The sequence below is a fragment of the Zootoca vivipara genome, chromosome 1 (assembly GCF_965207765.1).
Source record: "Zootoca vivipara chromosome 1, rZooViv2.hap1.1, whole genome shotgun sequence".
NCBI lineage: Eukaryota > Metazoa > Chordata > Lepidosauria > Squamata > Lacertidae > Zootoca > Zootoca vivipara.
This window is the reverse complement of record NC_142582.1, coordinates 57,494,114-57,509,234: the sequence shown is the minus strand read 5'-3', so window position 1 is coordinate 57,509,234 and position 15,121 is coordinate 57,494,114. Positions and strand designations below refer to the sequence as shown.

Below are 15,121 nucleotides of genomic sequence, written 5' to 3'. Positions count from 1 at the left end.
CCCAAACTCAACCCTTAGATGTTTTGGGACTACAACTCCCATCATCCCTAGCTAACAGAACCAGTGGTCAGGGATGATGGGAATTGTAGTCCCAAAACATCTGGAGGGCTGAGTTTGGGGGTGCCTGTTTTAGGGAATGCTCATATATTATTGTTTTTTAACTATCCAGCAACAACTGCCTTTTCTGCTGTTGCTTGACTTCTCCCAGCTATTAACCCTGCAGGTTACAGGCCCCATTGTAAAAAGCAGCTGCACCTGGAAGCTGATTGCAAATGGGTTGGGTAGGTACGGCCAAGAGTAACTATTACTACCACTCCAATTTCTTACTCACCCTTCACTATAAGGTTCCACAGCACATTCTGGCAATTAAAAAAATACAATATTAAAACACGTTTAAAACAAATTACACTCACACTAATAGTATGGGTCCTGAAATACCTATCAGGTATCAAAGGGAAAGAGGAGTGGTTGGTTTCAGCATACAGAACACTTGTATAGAATTCAAATAATAACTGGAATTTGAATTCAGGGATGTTTCTTTTATTGAGGATTAACTTGGTCCAGTTCATACGGCGGTGGCAGCGGCAGCGGCAGTGGCAGCAGCAGCATCTCTTAGTATCAGTAGTGGTATATTTGGCCAGTCAGTTCCATATAATTTCTCTCTTATAGCTCAGAGCTAGAGCCCCTGATGTGCACGTAGAAGGTCCAGGTTCAATTCCTGTTATCTCCTGGTGGTTCTGGGAGAGATTTCTGCCTGAAACCCTGGAGTGTTGATGATGCTGGGCCAGGCAGACGAATGGTCTGTCACGGTATAAAGTGGCTTCCTATAATTATCTGAATGTTTCCCATCACAGTTATGATTCACAACAGAGAGCTTTATTTGTACTATTTTAAGGTTCTTTCTGATGTGTGTACCTTTGTCCGATTAACTAGTTCCAAATAAGTCTTGGACACAGAATTATTATTATTATTACATTCACTTTCTATAACAAACAAAAACAACCCCCCCCCCCAGTTTAAAAGGCCATAGCTTGTCTAATTAACCAAAGGCCTGGTAAAAGAGGAATGTTTTTGCCTGGCATGTAAAGATATGTAAGAAAGATGCCAGGAGAGCATTCCACAAGCAGGGAGCCACCACAGAAAAGGCCCGTTCTCGTGTTGCCACCCTCTGGATCTCTTGTGGAGGGGGCACACAAAGAAGGGCCTCAGATTATCATTGCAGGGCCTGGGTTGGTTCAGTCCTTGAGATATGCTTTCCTAACTACAGAATAGGTATAGGAAGACTGGCTTGCTTGGATAGATGAGTTGGAATGAGATGGAAAGAGGACTAAGGCTTGAATGATTAAGCTGCATGAGCATTTAATTTTTTTTCCATTATAAGGGAAATACATTGCTTTGGAAATACCTTTAAAGCAATGGGTTCAATTTTACAACTGGCAAGTGTACTTTTGGTTGCAGAAGACATTCCTGCTGTAGCTTACTGCACTGCCCATAAGTTGTTCCTAAAGCCCAAGGGAGCCTCAAAACAATATTTGATCTGGTGAATTGCCCCCTTGTGTAAGCAGATGTATATTTTCTTTCTTGGAAAGGGCGCCATTAGAGCCAAGCTCATTTTAAAAAAACAAAATTAAATCTTCTCTTGAATGGATACACAAACATATGTGTATATCTACAGGTGTGATCTTACAATATTCATTACATAGGTTAAAACACAAATGGATGCTTCCATATTTATGAGCCTCGAGTTTAAATGAGGCCATTACTTAATATCTCTCGAAATTTTTGGCAAACAGAATTGTACATGTGTAGCTATCGGCAATGAAAGTCCCTGATGCGTATTAATTCAAGGTGGGGAGAGTAACATGCATTGATCTTTAATTAGTCAACGGAGCACAGTTTGCAGAAGCTTGTTAGGTATTAATAGACGCTTGTGTTGCCTGGGGGTAGGGGGAAAGAATGGGATGCATAATTGAGCCTATCTCTAATCATTCCTTATGTCATAAAATTCCAGCCAGACACAATCAGTGTGCCTTGCTTTGGTTTTGTCAGTGGGAGCCTTAGAGAGTGTTTGCGTGTAAAAGCCGCTTTTAACTTGCTATGCTCTTGTTTTGTAATGCAGGGGAAACACTACTTAGGGACAGGTATTTGCTTTCTAAAAACGTTATCATCCTTATTGATTAGACAGTGAAGGAAGGCAACTACCAGAGAAGGGTGTTGGTATACATCTGTTAAGTTACAGTTGTCTCGGACATGACATAACAGCTACTAATCCATGCTACCTATTGTCTTGCCTGATGCTTGGCTTTGGGTGTTTATTAAAACATAAAGCCATATGTGTTTGGTAGACTTCCATATTTCATGGTGAATTTACACTCTGGGTTCCCTACCCTCCAGAACGTGTAAAAGAAATTGGTATAGGCTGGACACCCGAAAAGGCTGTTTAAGGAGCAAAGAAAGATATACAATGATTGGTGCAGTGGAAGATCTGAAATTATAGAGTTTAAATGAACCGTGTCTGGATTGAGGCTATGATCCAGTTCAGGTAAAAATAGAGGCTATTGTCCCCCTTTTTGAAGAAGAAGAAGAAGAAGAAGAAGAAGAAGAAGAAGAAGAAGAAGAAGAAGAAGAAGAAGAAGAAAGCACACACCTACTTTAGTCGGGATTGCTCTCCCAGTGTTCATAAGCATGACACTGCATGCCTTCTAAAAATGGAAAGGATGCAAGAGTAAGTTGCACACACACACACACCGAAAAAGCCCAAAGCTCACTCTTGATTTAACCTGAAGTAGAATCACAGGGATGATGTGATGTCTCAACATGCCCTTGGTTTGTATTGAAAAGCCATATTTTGAATGCAACGTGTCACAACTTCAGTCAAATAGCTCATTGTAGCATAGAAGCTTCCATTATCTTTCCCTTTTACCGGGCAGCTGTTCTCTTTTTTCTAATCACATTTGGCTTCATTAAAATGTTTTGCATGGCTTTAGCATGGATCAGACTAATGACACCTAGGAGGGAGCAAAAGGAATCCTGAGAAGCAGAAAGGCTGACCTGCATCAAACCCAAAGGTGCATGTGAAAATGATGACCCATTAATAGTGTAGACTAGGACATGACTTTTGAAATAAACAGGTAGAAGATGTCCAAAACATTGCCTATTGTCCATAAGTTTATTTGTCTTTATTTGCTAGCTAGACTGAGGCAAGCATATTTATTGGTCCTTTATTGGAATAGATATTGAATCACTTTGTTTATATTTTTGCAAAATTACTTTGCAACCTGCCATATTGGACTTCAGAAATACACAGCAAACCCAGCCCAGAGAAATACCTGGTTGATGGATGTTGTTTCTCTCTCTTCCCTCCCCCACCCCATTTTTTTCATTCGTCTTTCCCTCAAACTTTCTCCTTAGAGGACCATTGGGGCTCTTTGAATAAGCAAATTGATATGCTGTTAAATGGATAGACATAACTTTTACCAAATTATAAAGGAGAAAAAGCAGCATATATGAATCATTGTTAGTCATATGAAACTTCTCTTGCTTTTTTTAAAAAAAACAAACCTGAGTTGCTCTATCATTTATCTTACAACTTTGGGGGGCTGACTCATATTTGTGAACACAGTGGTTCAACAGAACTGGGATTTATGGTGATTGCAGGTCTAGGCAAACAACTCAAGTTTCCGATTGTGTCACAAGAACATATACAGTTACTAATCTGCAGTGCTACCAAGTGGGTGAGCAAATGTAGCATCTTTAGAGGCAGAAATTCTGCATGTGTATGGATAGACATGGTGCACAATGCACTTTTATATTCCTTCTTTGGGAATGACTTTTTTCTAAGTGTAAATTGGAATCTCAGCCAACAATCAAACAGAACAAGACTAAGCAATGAAGAAATGGAATGTATTTCAGCCTTGGTGCGAAGTCAGAATCACATTCGTTTGTAAAATAAAACGTGTGAATAAGCTGTGGACATTTGATTCATTATAACTTTCCAGGATTGTTCCTTTCTATTGAGCAGCTCTCCCCTTTCAGTTTTTGCTGGGAAGTCCATTGAGCCTTTAGAGGGAATAATTGTCTTTAGGTTGTGATCTTTCATGGGTTGTGCTTTTTTTTAAAAAAAAAAAAAAGCTGTTTGCTAGACAAAAAGATAATACATAACTTGTGTAGCCAATCCTAAGACTACATCATGCTTGCAAGCGTGACCCTTGGGTGATGCAGAGAAAAGCTAAGCCACACATCACTGAACATGCTGTAGATATTAAAATAGTTTGACAGAGGGAAAACCTCTATTATAAATTGGGGTTTGATTTGGAGAAGTCTCCGGTGTTGGATCTGATTTGGAATATCTGAGAAGCCAGTCCTAAAAGAATTGCAGCTTAGTTTAAGGGTGTGTTTTAAGTTGCAGCAGACTAAGTGCGCCTCACTTGTCAAAAATTTTAGTGAAGCTTTCTGTGTTGTTAAAGGTTTCCCTTCAACTAATTATCTCATGCAAAAGGAAGTGTGCGTAGTAGATATTTGTTATGGTTATGCTTGCGGCTTATTAGCATAATTACACAGAAACACGGATTGAAGTTTCTTGTTTTATAACAATGTTGTGGTTCACAGTTGCCATCACAGCTGGTGAATTATCTGTTCACAATGCATTCCATATGTGCTGGAGACCACATTGAGTAGGAATTTACAGGGCACAAGAGAGGAGTGTAAATAGTGGGGGTAGATATGCTACTCTCTCCCCACCCCCCTCCATCCTGAGAATCCATGTATGAAAGGCTTGATAGAACAATGGGGGTCATACTCTGTGTTTGAACTACAAATGAACATTCAAAAGCAATTTAATTTTGGCCAAGGGGCCTGAGCATTGGCAGGAGCAGTTGGCTGAACTGCAGATAAATATCAAACTTTCTTATAGAGTGCCTATAAGGTATGAGTATGTCCATAAGAACTCTGCTTCTGATACTTCCTAGATAGTGCAGCAGGGAGGCTGTAAGAAGCCTGGACTTGTTCAGGTTCACAGCCCACTTGTGGAGGATGTGCTGTGGCATTTTATAAGCACCTGGTTTGTGTGGCGTTTGAAAACCTGGCAGTTTTGCAGATTTACATTCAATAAGTTTACTTCCCCAAAAGATACTCCAGACTAGCTGTCTACAGCTGAGGTTCAGCATTATTTAATCCACAGATATAATTGGAGGATGAAAAATATAACACTCCACCTCATTTGGTGGGACCAGCCTTCCTCAACCTAGTGCCCTCCAGGTGTTTGAGAGCACAGCTCTTATTTGCTTTAGCCAGCAAGAGCGAAGGGAGCGAAGTATCTGAAGGGCACCAGTTTGGGGAAGGCTGCTATAAATCAGTGTGACCTTGCAGCAAATGAATGTGCCACTGCAATTGATGGAACTTATTTGAGTAAATTTGATAAGGTTCAAATTGCAAGATTCTATTTTACGGGCAACTTAAAAGTCGAAAGTGTGTTAAGACAGTAGATTGCACTTTCATAAAGTGTTGTAATTCAAGTCTGAACTAACTTCTTGATTTCAGGGCAATTTTTGCAATGTGGATTACATTAGGATCATATGCTTGAATACAGTAAGCGTAAAAACAATAGGTTTGGGATGTAAATTAACACCACCATTCAAAATAAGATTTTATCCACATGTCACAGAAAGAGATTTGATAATATGGCTAGAAAAATGCAAAACCTGCAAATGCTAGTTACCTGTATATACAGGTAAATCAAATTCAGTTTTATTCCAGGCAGGATCTGAAGAGTTGTTCATGTTGTTCACACACAACACTAAGCCAAACTATGGCTTAAAGTAAACGAGTAAATGTGCTGGTAGACAGAAAAGCGTGGATAATTTGCTCCCTCCCTGCTCTTGCTGCCATGCTACTGGAAGCTAAACCATGGCTTACCTTATTGTTGCATGTGAACCAGAACTCATGGTTTGCCTCACACAAACCATAAGCTGTAACCAAAGTTTGTTCTTGGCCTATTGCTTGTAGGTGACAAACCATGAGCCCAAGTTTTCACATAATGCTAAGCCAAACCATGGTTTGGATCCTGGTAGCATAGCAGGATGCCGGGGGTGGGGTGGGTGGGAGAGGGCAAGCAGTGTTAATTATCTAACTGCACCAGCATGCTCATTCATTAATGCCTTGTGTTACATACAGACGAAGCCACAGAAGTATCTCTGGCTGCCACGCTCAGTGACGGGTAGTTTACAAGGTTTACAATATAAAAACACAATGCAGTGATGCCTCGCAAGACAAAATTAATTTGTTCCGCGAGTCGCTTTGTCTTGCGATAATTTCGTCTTGCGAAGCGCGATTTGCTACGGCAAAACAGAAAACAAAAACAAAAAACTGCAAAAAGAAAAATCGTCTTGCGAAGCACGGCCATAGAAAACTTTGTCTCACGAGTCACCAAAAACATAGCAAAACGCTTTTGTCTTGCGAGTTTTCCGTTGCGCGAGGCATTCGTCTTGCGAGGTACCACTGTAATACAAAACATAGTAACAAACTATAGCACCTCCCCTCAGTTCTCATCACTAGCTGTAAATTGCTGGATATAAACAATTATTATGCAGGAATTTTGTTTAGGCATAGATGTACATAGTGATTGATTTTGAAACATGAGGCATAATGCTTCAATAGTAAACATGAACCAAAGAATGCTAAGATTCAAGAGGAGTTTTGCATAGCTTAAGAACTTCCAGGTAATTGGTTCCAAGTGTGGCCTGAAGGCACATGAGACCGCCACCTTGCTGAAGTTGAGCAGGTCAGTGCCTGGAAGGGGAACCACCTGGAAGCCACATGCATATCACCTTGGATTGCATGATTGAAGAAATGTAGAAAATGTAAGAAAACAAATAAATAAAAGGCCTGGTTTAGAGATGACACTAAATCATGGTTTGTTTAGCTTGACTGTGGTTCATCAGAACCTGACTCACTAGGCTCACTAACTGGCGGATCATAAATGATGGTTTGAAGCTGGCTTGTGAATCTCTGCTTATACGGTACTGTTGCTTTTTGTTACACCAAAATCTGATACCCTTTTTTAAAAAAACAACAACTCCTAGTTGAGTTTCATCACTGCCCACCTGTCTACAGGGACACAATGTAAAAGCAGTTCAAAAACAAAACTGCTCATGCAGCTAAAAGGCTGCCTTGTGACTTCTCATATGTTTCTGTCTCTTGTCACTGTGCCTGGCAACAGGCTCCTTTCCTTGCTCACCCCTCCACTGACAAGGTCTTCCTCTCCAGCCCAGCTGCCTAGAGCTCCAGCAGCGTTGCAAGAGGGAAACTGTCAAAGAGACAATGTGCTGTTTTACCCATTATCTCACAAGGGATATGTTAAAAGCTCTGCCAACAGTTATACAGATGCAGTCACAGAGTTTGACCTAAAGGCCTCTGTCAGCCATTCTCACTTGCTTCTGCTGACACCTGTTTGTTCTGCCGCTTGCTCACCAGTTAAGTTTTTGCAATGAAAACTACATGCATGCTTTGGGAAAACAGAAAGGCAGTTCCCTTCTTGACCTATTTGAATGGTTCCAAGAGGAATTTGACTGATTGCCACTAAAAGCTCGAAAGCTGGACTAGATAGACCTTGGTCTGATTCCACAAGGCAATTCTTGTTAAGGACTGATCAAACAATTATTGTAGTTGGACTGTTTTATATATTCTCATGCTTTTGCAGGTAATAAACATGGATGGAACCATGAGAAAAACTCTCATAGAAGATAAACTTCCACATATATTTGGATTTACTTTGCTGGGTGACTACATCTACTGGACAGACTGGCAGAGGCGGAGCATTGAAAGAGTTCACAAAATAAGGGCAAGCAGGGACATAATCATTGATCAGTTGCCAGACCTGATGGGCCTTAAAGCGGCACGTGTCACTAAAGCTGTTGGTAAGTGAAGACAATGTACAGTTGATTTGTACTGGGTTCCATAATAATCACTTTTGCAGTAAAAGTAATAGCCAATTTCTTGTACTGGCAGAATAAGCCACTTTTTTAAAAGAATACTTAATGTGTTAAGTAGCAAGACAAACTTGCATTGGTCAAATCCTGTGAGTTATTGTCTGACGGACAAGGGGATCTTGGAGAAGTCTCCTCTTTGTCCCAAAAGCTGTCAGATTTATGCGAGTCTTGCCTAACCCATTCCCTGCAGTGAGTTTGGGGATAAAGTGTGGGAGTGAGTACGCTTCTGGTCCCCATCAGTTTTGAGCCCGTTGCAGGGACTTTCACTTGGATGATGGGAAGCAAGTAAACATCACCCCAATATGTTTCCTTGGCTGCCCAACAGCTTTCACTTGTGTGCTCTTTCCAAGCTGCCGGGGATTTTCTTGATGGCAAAGGGGAAAATGCGTGCATTATCATACCATTGGACCATGGCAGATTGAGGGCCTGGGAAGAGAGAACTGCTAATTCATTTTTGCTCCCTATATAATTTTTTGTAGCTGATATTGGGAGTTTCGAGCATTGATGGGCTCCCTTCAACCCTGCTCAACCCCACTTTTCAAACCTTATTGTCCCATCCTCTATATTAAGTCAGTTATGCATAGATGATTGTGAAGGGAAGGAAGCTTCTTGCCCAGCCCATGACCAAAAAGATTGTGTGGGCTGATCTTGGGGAAGTTTAATAAATTCCCCCACACACACTTTTCCGTGTTTATATTTATGATGCAAAATAAGCAATTTGTCATGCATCATTGCAAATGAGAAACGAAGTGTGCTTTTTAGAGATGCACTGAATAGGCCACAAAGCATACCCACTTGTAATACCTTCCCATTTTAGGCGTAGTGGCAAAAGGCACACATCATTAGCAGCAGATTCTATTATGCTCTCTTGACCTATTTTTATGTCTAGAGGGGCTTTCAGTTTAATTATGATGTCTGAAAAGAGTGACCATTTGTTACCCTTCATGTCTGCAGATAGAAGGATCTATATTGCTCATATGTGAAAGCCAGCCTCCTGTCTTTGCTTATTAACTGAGTTCATGTTTCACCCTATTCTTGTACCTGTGAAGCTAGCATTTCCCCCCTTACTGGAGTCACTCTGCAGCTTCTTTATTCACTTTGTTATCCCCTCCACAAAGCCTAAGCCAAGCACTTACCCGGCTTCCTGTGTTGACATTTCCTTACAGGTTAGGGGTGGGGAACTGGATTTGGCCACTGGGTTGGATCCAGAGCTGGCCCATCCTCCATTTTTGACAGCTTGGCAGAGAATACAGTGTAGTCATTTGCTGGCTGTAGGAAAGACAATTTCCAAGCCTGGCCTAGCGATAATGCAACTTAACACTCTTGTCTCCAGGGTGTTCTGGATTTTCCAGTTGACCTGGAATCTGTTGCACATCAAAAAGTTTTGGTGTATGCAACTCAGCAATAATAATAATTTTGATACTAAATATAACAGTGGGCTGCTGGGGAAGGTGTATGAGGGATCTGTTTTGCCATAGTAGTAAAATACCTTTAGTGGTGAGGGCTGCATGGAAACTGGAGCACATTTGCCATCTGTATTGGAAGCTGAAATTGGTCAAACAGAGAATTGTAGAGTTGGAGGGGACCAGGAATATTTTGCCCACACCCTGAGATTAAGAGTCTCATGCTCTTCCAACCGAGCTATCCTAGGAATGATGTCGGGCATTTCACTGACCTTTCTGTATACAGTCATATGGTTGCATCATGTCAGGGTAGACATGAAGTCACTTCAGAATAACATAGTAAGCATTTATATTGGGGGGAGGGGTGTATTTTTATAGCCAGAAGTGCTATACATACATGACTGTAGTGATCCATACACCAGCCCTGTAATGTAGGTTAGTACTGTTCCAATATTGAGAGTGGAGACTTGCCTAAAGCCACCTAGTTATTAAGGTGGACATTTTAACTAGCTCTCTAATAGGAATGAATAAAAAAGTGGGGGACAATCTTTTAAGCAGCTTTCTTCAGACAGACTCCTTCTAAGAAAACAAGTCCATTGGGTTGACATAGGGTCTGTTTTGAGGTCATTTTGGGCACATGAGGCAGTTTTCAACTAACTGGGCTAGTGCAAGTATTGGCAGCAGCCCAGGAGGATTTCATCCCTCTGCTCTCCCCATGTCATGCCCATATCTGCTTTAGAGGGTTTGGGGACACTCCCCAAGAATAGATTTAGGGGGGCACATGGGGTAGAGGATGGGGAGAATATACTGTTGCACAAGGAGAAACTCTTGAGATTTCCCCCATCTCTTTCTCTATAGCCATGGGGTACATGACATTCTATCTCAGCCAAGTTTTCTTCTTCAAAGAACTGCTTTCCTTTCCAGGAACAAATCCATGTGCCGAGAACAATGGAGGCTGCAGCCACCTGTGTTTCTTCACACCTCAGGAGTGCAGATGTGCCTGTCCCATTGGATTGGAGCTGCTCAATGACATGAAGACCTGCATCATTCCAGAAGCCTTTCTTGTTTTCACCAGCAGAGCAGCCATTCATAGGATTTCTCTTGAAACAAACAATAACGACGTAGCCATTCCTCTTACTGGTGTCAAGGAAGCTTCTGCACTAGACTTTGATGTGTCTGACAACAGAATCTATTGGACAGATATTAGTTTGAAGGTACTCATGGCATCCAAATATAACAGATCATTTTGTATGCAGCTAGTTTCGGTACAGTTCCTCCACAACAGTAGTCTGACAATAAATAAATTTGTCCTGTAGGTCTTACAAAATATAACACTTGGGTGAATGTAATGAAAATAAATATTTTATTTTTTTAAGGACTCTAGTATGAGCGTAATAAATGTGTTTGATGTATATGTGGAAATCAGGAAGTGTAAATAGTTTGTAAATTGTGTTACAAGAACATGCAGATGAACATAAATATTGTTCTGAAAATGACTCTCAAGTAGTTGTGGGGTTGTTGCTTTTTGCTTTGGTGCCATGAATCTTTTTAATGCATATTTTTCCTTTCAGCAATAACTTGAGTAAGTGAGATATTACTTAATTTCATTTGGGTTCCTGAATGCCTGTAATATTTCAACAAAATTGTTTTGTAGACAATAAGCCGAGCTTTCATGAATGGGAGTGCAATTGAGCACGTGATTGAGTTTGGCTTGGATTACCCTGAAGGAATGGCTGTGGACTGGATGGGGAAGAACCTTTATTGGGCAGATACCGGGACCAATAGAATTGAAGTGGCGCGGTTGGATGGGCTGTACCGACAAGTTCTGGTGTGGAAGGATTTGGACAACCCAAGGTCTTTAGCTCTTGATCCATCTAAAGGGTAAGGAAGCTTTATCTCCCCCCCCCCCCCCGGTGCAGAATAATAGTAATAGGCAATGCTATACTACACATGTTGAGGTTAGGGGCCAAAGCTAGTACACATGTCCTGTCAATTCAAATAATTTGTTATAATATGGCAACTATTAGGTTGTGGTTCCTGTGTGACTATTTTGAGTCTTTCAGACAAGCTGGTTTTATCAAGGAGTTGGAAATTGCTCGTTGAAATGGTCCTTAAAACATTATTCTTGATTTTTTTTCTTGGCTTGTGAATATGTTGTCCATTTGCCTTTCTGTTAAGTGTCTCACTGATATCTTAAGTCTCATACCACAATGGCTATACTTTCCCTCCATGGTTGGAAGCAGAATGCTTCTGTAAACCAGTTAGTGGAATCTCATTGGGGAGAGTGCTGTGATGTTTAGGTCCTGCTTGTCGGCTTCTCATGGGTATCTGGTTGGCAGCTGTGAAAATAGGATGCTGGAGTAGATGGGCCACTGGCTTGATCCATCAGACTCTTCTTAGCTTCTCATGTTCCTGTTTTTTTCTTTAGGCTTAAAGACATACGTATTTAAAATGAAAGGATGGATTTTCCATTCCAGCAGGTTGCACAAAATGGTTTTGACAGCTACACAGCCCCTGACCATCCATAGACTTCTCCCACAGCCTCCCATCTTCCTGCTCCAGAATAATTCCAGAGAGAATAATTTATGAAAAGAGTACTACTAAATGTAGAGTTGGTTTTCTTATGCAGACTGCTTTAATAGTTCTTATGGAAGTAAAAAGGATACAAAATGTTATCATATCATAAATAAACAGAAATTTGCTTTTAAGTTATGAAGGAAGACCTAAAGAATTGCAAGGAAAATCAATTTGGTTGGGTTGGGTTGACTTCTGCTTATATAGTCACAAGAATGCTGGTCCTATATGGCTCTAGACTCAAGGGTGTAAAATACACAAGGTGTTATCCAGTTGCTTCCAAACTCTCTGAGTTCTCTAGAAATCAAAAGGTTGAGTGCTCCTACACAAATGTTGGTTCTGTAAAATGTCGTTGGGAATATTGTGATAACCAGTGTCTATACTTAATGGTATTTCGTATACTCAAGCTGATAGGAATTTTCAAATTTCTGGAATACTCATTGAAACAGAATATGTATTGTCTAAATGTTCAGCATAGTTCAGTTAATATTGTTGCTCATTAGTTAATAAGCACCTAAAATCAGTTATTACAAAACTCATAATACATTGTGGTGTTGTTGTTTTTAAATGCCTGGAAGTAAACAAAGGCCTAAGTACATTGTCTTGATATGGCTTAAGCAGCTAATTATTGTTTGTTCTGATTTTTAATTGCAGGTACATGTATTGGACAGAGTGGGGTGGCAAACCAAAGATTGTTCGGGCATACATGGATGGAACAAACAGCATCACTCTTGTGGATAAAGTGGGCCGTGCCAACGATCTCACTATTGATTATGAAGATCAAAGACTCTATTGGACTGACCTTGACACAAGCATGATTGAATCTTCAAATATGCTTGGTAGTATGCCTCTACTTGGAAAATATAAGATGTGATGTACAGAAAAGTTTCTATATAAATTAGGTGGCAGAATTCTCTTAATCCAAGAATTACACAAATTCAGTCCAAGAGTTCCAGGCTTCAGCTTTAATTTTTATATGTGTCTTTGTTAGTTTTAATATCAACATTTAATGAGATATTCCTTTCAACAAACTGCTACATATAAAACATTCAAGAAAACATGCTACATATAAAAACTATTCTGATTTGCTAAACTCTGCAATGGCAATATAATTCACTTCCTTGTAAACGCTCTTATAAGCTTTATGTGAATTTATAAATTGGTGTAAAACTTAATTTGGAGGTATATATGAGCATATTTAAAATTCTTAAATATTCTTTGTATTTTAAAATATTTTTAAAAACCCACTAAAATATTTGAAAGCATTGGCCTGTGAAATTAAGGGAAAATCCTGTGCATTTCTGAAGCAACTGTAGCTTCAGTCAGCCAGATTTTATAGTTCTTAGCAGCTCTTCTTATCAGTTCTTACAATATAAATCATACAAAAACCAGGAGTATGTTAAACAATCAAAGAAGTAAAGGTAAAGGTAAAAGGTAAAGGGACCCCTGACCATTAGGTCCAGTCGTGACCAACTCTGGGGTTGCGGTGCTCATATCGCATTATTGGCCGAGGGAGCCGGCGTATAGCTTCCAGGTCATGTGGCCAGCATGACAAAGCCGCTTCCGGCGAACCAGAGCAGCACATGGAAACGCCGTTTACCTTCACGCTGTAGCGGTTCCTATTTATCTACTTGCATTTTGACGTGCTTTCGAACTGCTAGGTTGGCAGGAGCTGGGACCAAGCAACAGGAGCTCACCCCGTCACAGGGATTCTTTTATACATTCACCACCCATCCTCAGAATAGCATTTGCAGCAAAGTCTAGGCTGTAATCAGGTGCAGGGAGAGGGGTTTGCCTGAAAATAGGCTTTCCCATTAAGTGAAGCTGAGCTAGTAGATCCCAAATGGTGTGTGTGTGTGTGTGTGTGTGTGTGTGTGTGTGTGTGTGTGTGAGAGAGAGAGAGAGAGAGAGAGAGAGAGAGAGAGAGAGAGAGAGAGAGAGAGAGAGAGGAGAGAGAGAGAGAGACCAAAGCACTCATTGGGAATGTTCAAGTATAAATACTGTACTTGAGTTCCAAACCAAGTTCAGTTCTTTTTTTCCAAAGTGCAATATTGTAATTTTTAAAATAAACCCAACAAGCAGTGCTGCTGTGCAGGTTTTCCTAGACTGGGGGATTGGGAATTGTAGAGCAGCCGTGGTGGGCAACCTGCCTTCATGGTAATTAAAAGGTGATCATTTAAAATCCTTATGTCATCCAAATTAGATATGGTGTGTTTTGAAAGCAAAAAAAAAAAGTTTATCCCCCACAATTAATCTTTTATCATTTGGCTACCTAATTTTCATTTTTTTATGTTTATGTTTTTATGTTTATTAACAACATATGTTCATGTTTCCTCAGGACAAGAGAGGGAAATAATAGCTGATGATCTACCTCATCCCTTTGGCCTAACTCAGTACAGTGACTTCATCTACTGGACAGATTGGAACCTTCACAGCATAGAAAGAGCAGACAAGACAAATGGGAGGAACCGGACGCTAATCCAGGGACGTCTGGATTTTGTGATGGATATATTGGTTTTCCACTCATCGCGGCAAGATGGCTTCAATGATTGTGTACAAAACAATGGGCACTGTGGGCAGCTGTGCCTGGCTGTACCCAATGGCTATACTTGTGGCTGTGCATCTCACTACACTTTGGATCCCAACAGCCGGAACTGCAGTTGTATGTGTTTTACCTTTTTTTGTAGTTGTATAAATACTTGCAACTATTTTCTTGTAGTGAGCCCTTGGTTCACATACATGCCTTCATTTTATATGTTGGCTGTGTTCACACACACACGTGTGTGTATTTATTTAAGTGTTTCTGTACTACTTTTGGGATTGCCAAAGTAATTTTTCTCACCACCTTTTAATTAAAAAAAAACAACCCTTTTTGCAACACATGTAATGCTGAATGTGCACAAGTTAAATGCGCATAAGTTGCAGGCTTACTATATAACACACATGCATATTCTATAGAAATACATAATGTAAATGCACGTGGGAGAGAAAGAGTTGGAACTTTGGGAGGGATCCACAACTGATGCTGCCGGAAGCGTCTTGAGAACATCCCACCCTTGGAGCCTGTACTCTCTCCCCCTTTCTCTGTTCTAGCCCACCCACCCCACTAAAACAGTCTTGGCTCAAGTGCATGCAGGACAAAGCAAGAAAGTTGGAGTG

General features: G+C 40.5%; 1 protein-coding gene across 2 annotated transcripts in view; it reads left to right on the top strand.

Annotated features, from left to right (window-relative positions):
- LRP5 (LDL receptor related protein 5) overlaps nucleotides 1–15,121 on the top strand; it is a 126,778-nt gene that overhangs the window by 86,285 nt on the left and 25,372 nt on the right. For both annotated transcript variants that reach the window (XM_035130368.3, XM_088665658.1), the window contains exons 8-12: nucleotides 7,697–7,913; nucleotides 10,313–10,602; nucleotides 11,043–11,269; nucleotides 12,617–12,801; nucleotides 14,301–14,624. In XM_035130368.3, coding sequence (XP_034986259.1) covers nucleotides 7,697–7,913; nucleotides 10,313–10,602; nucleotides 11,043–11,269; nucleotides 12,617–12,801; nucleotides 14,301–14,624 — 1,243 coding nt within the window. The remainder of the gene's footprint in view (nucleotides 1–7,696; nucleotides 7,914–10,312; nucleotides 10,603–11,042; nucleotides 11,270–12,616; nucleotides 12,802–14,300; nucleotides 14,625–15,121) is intronic.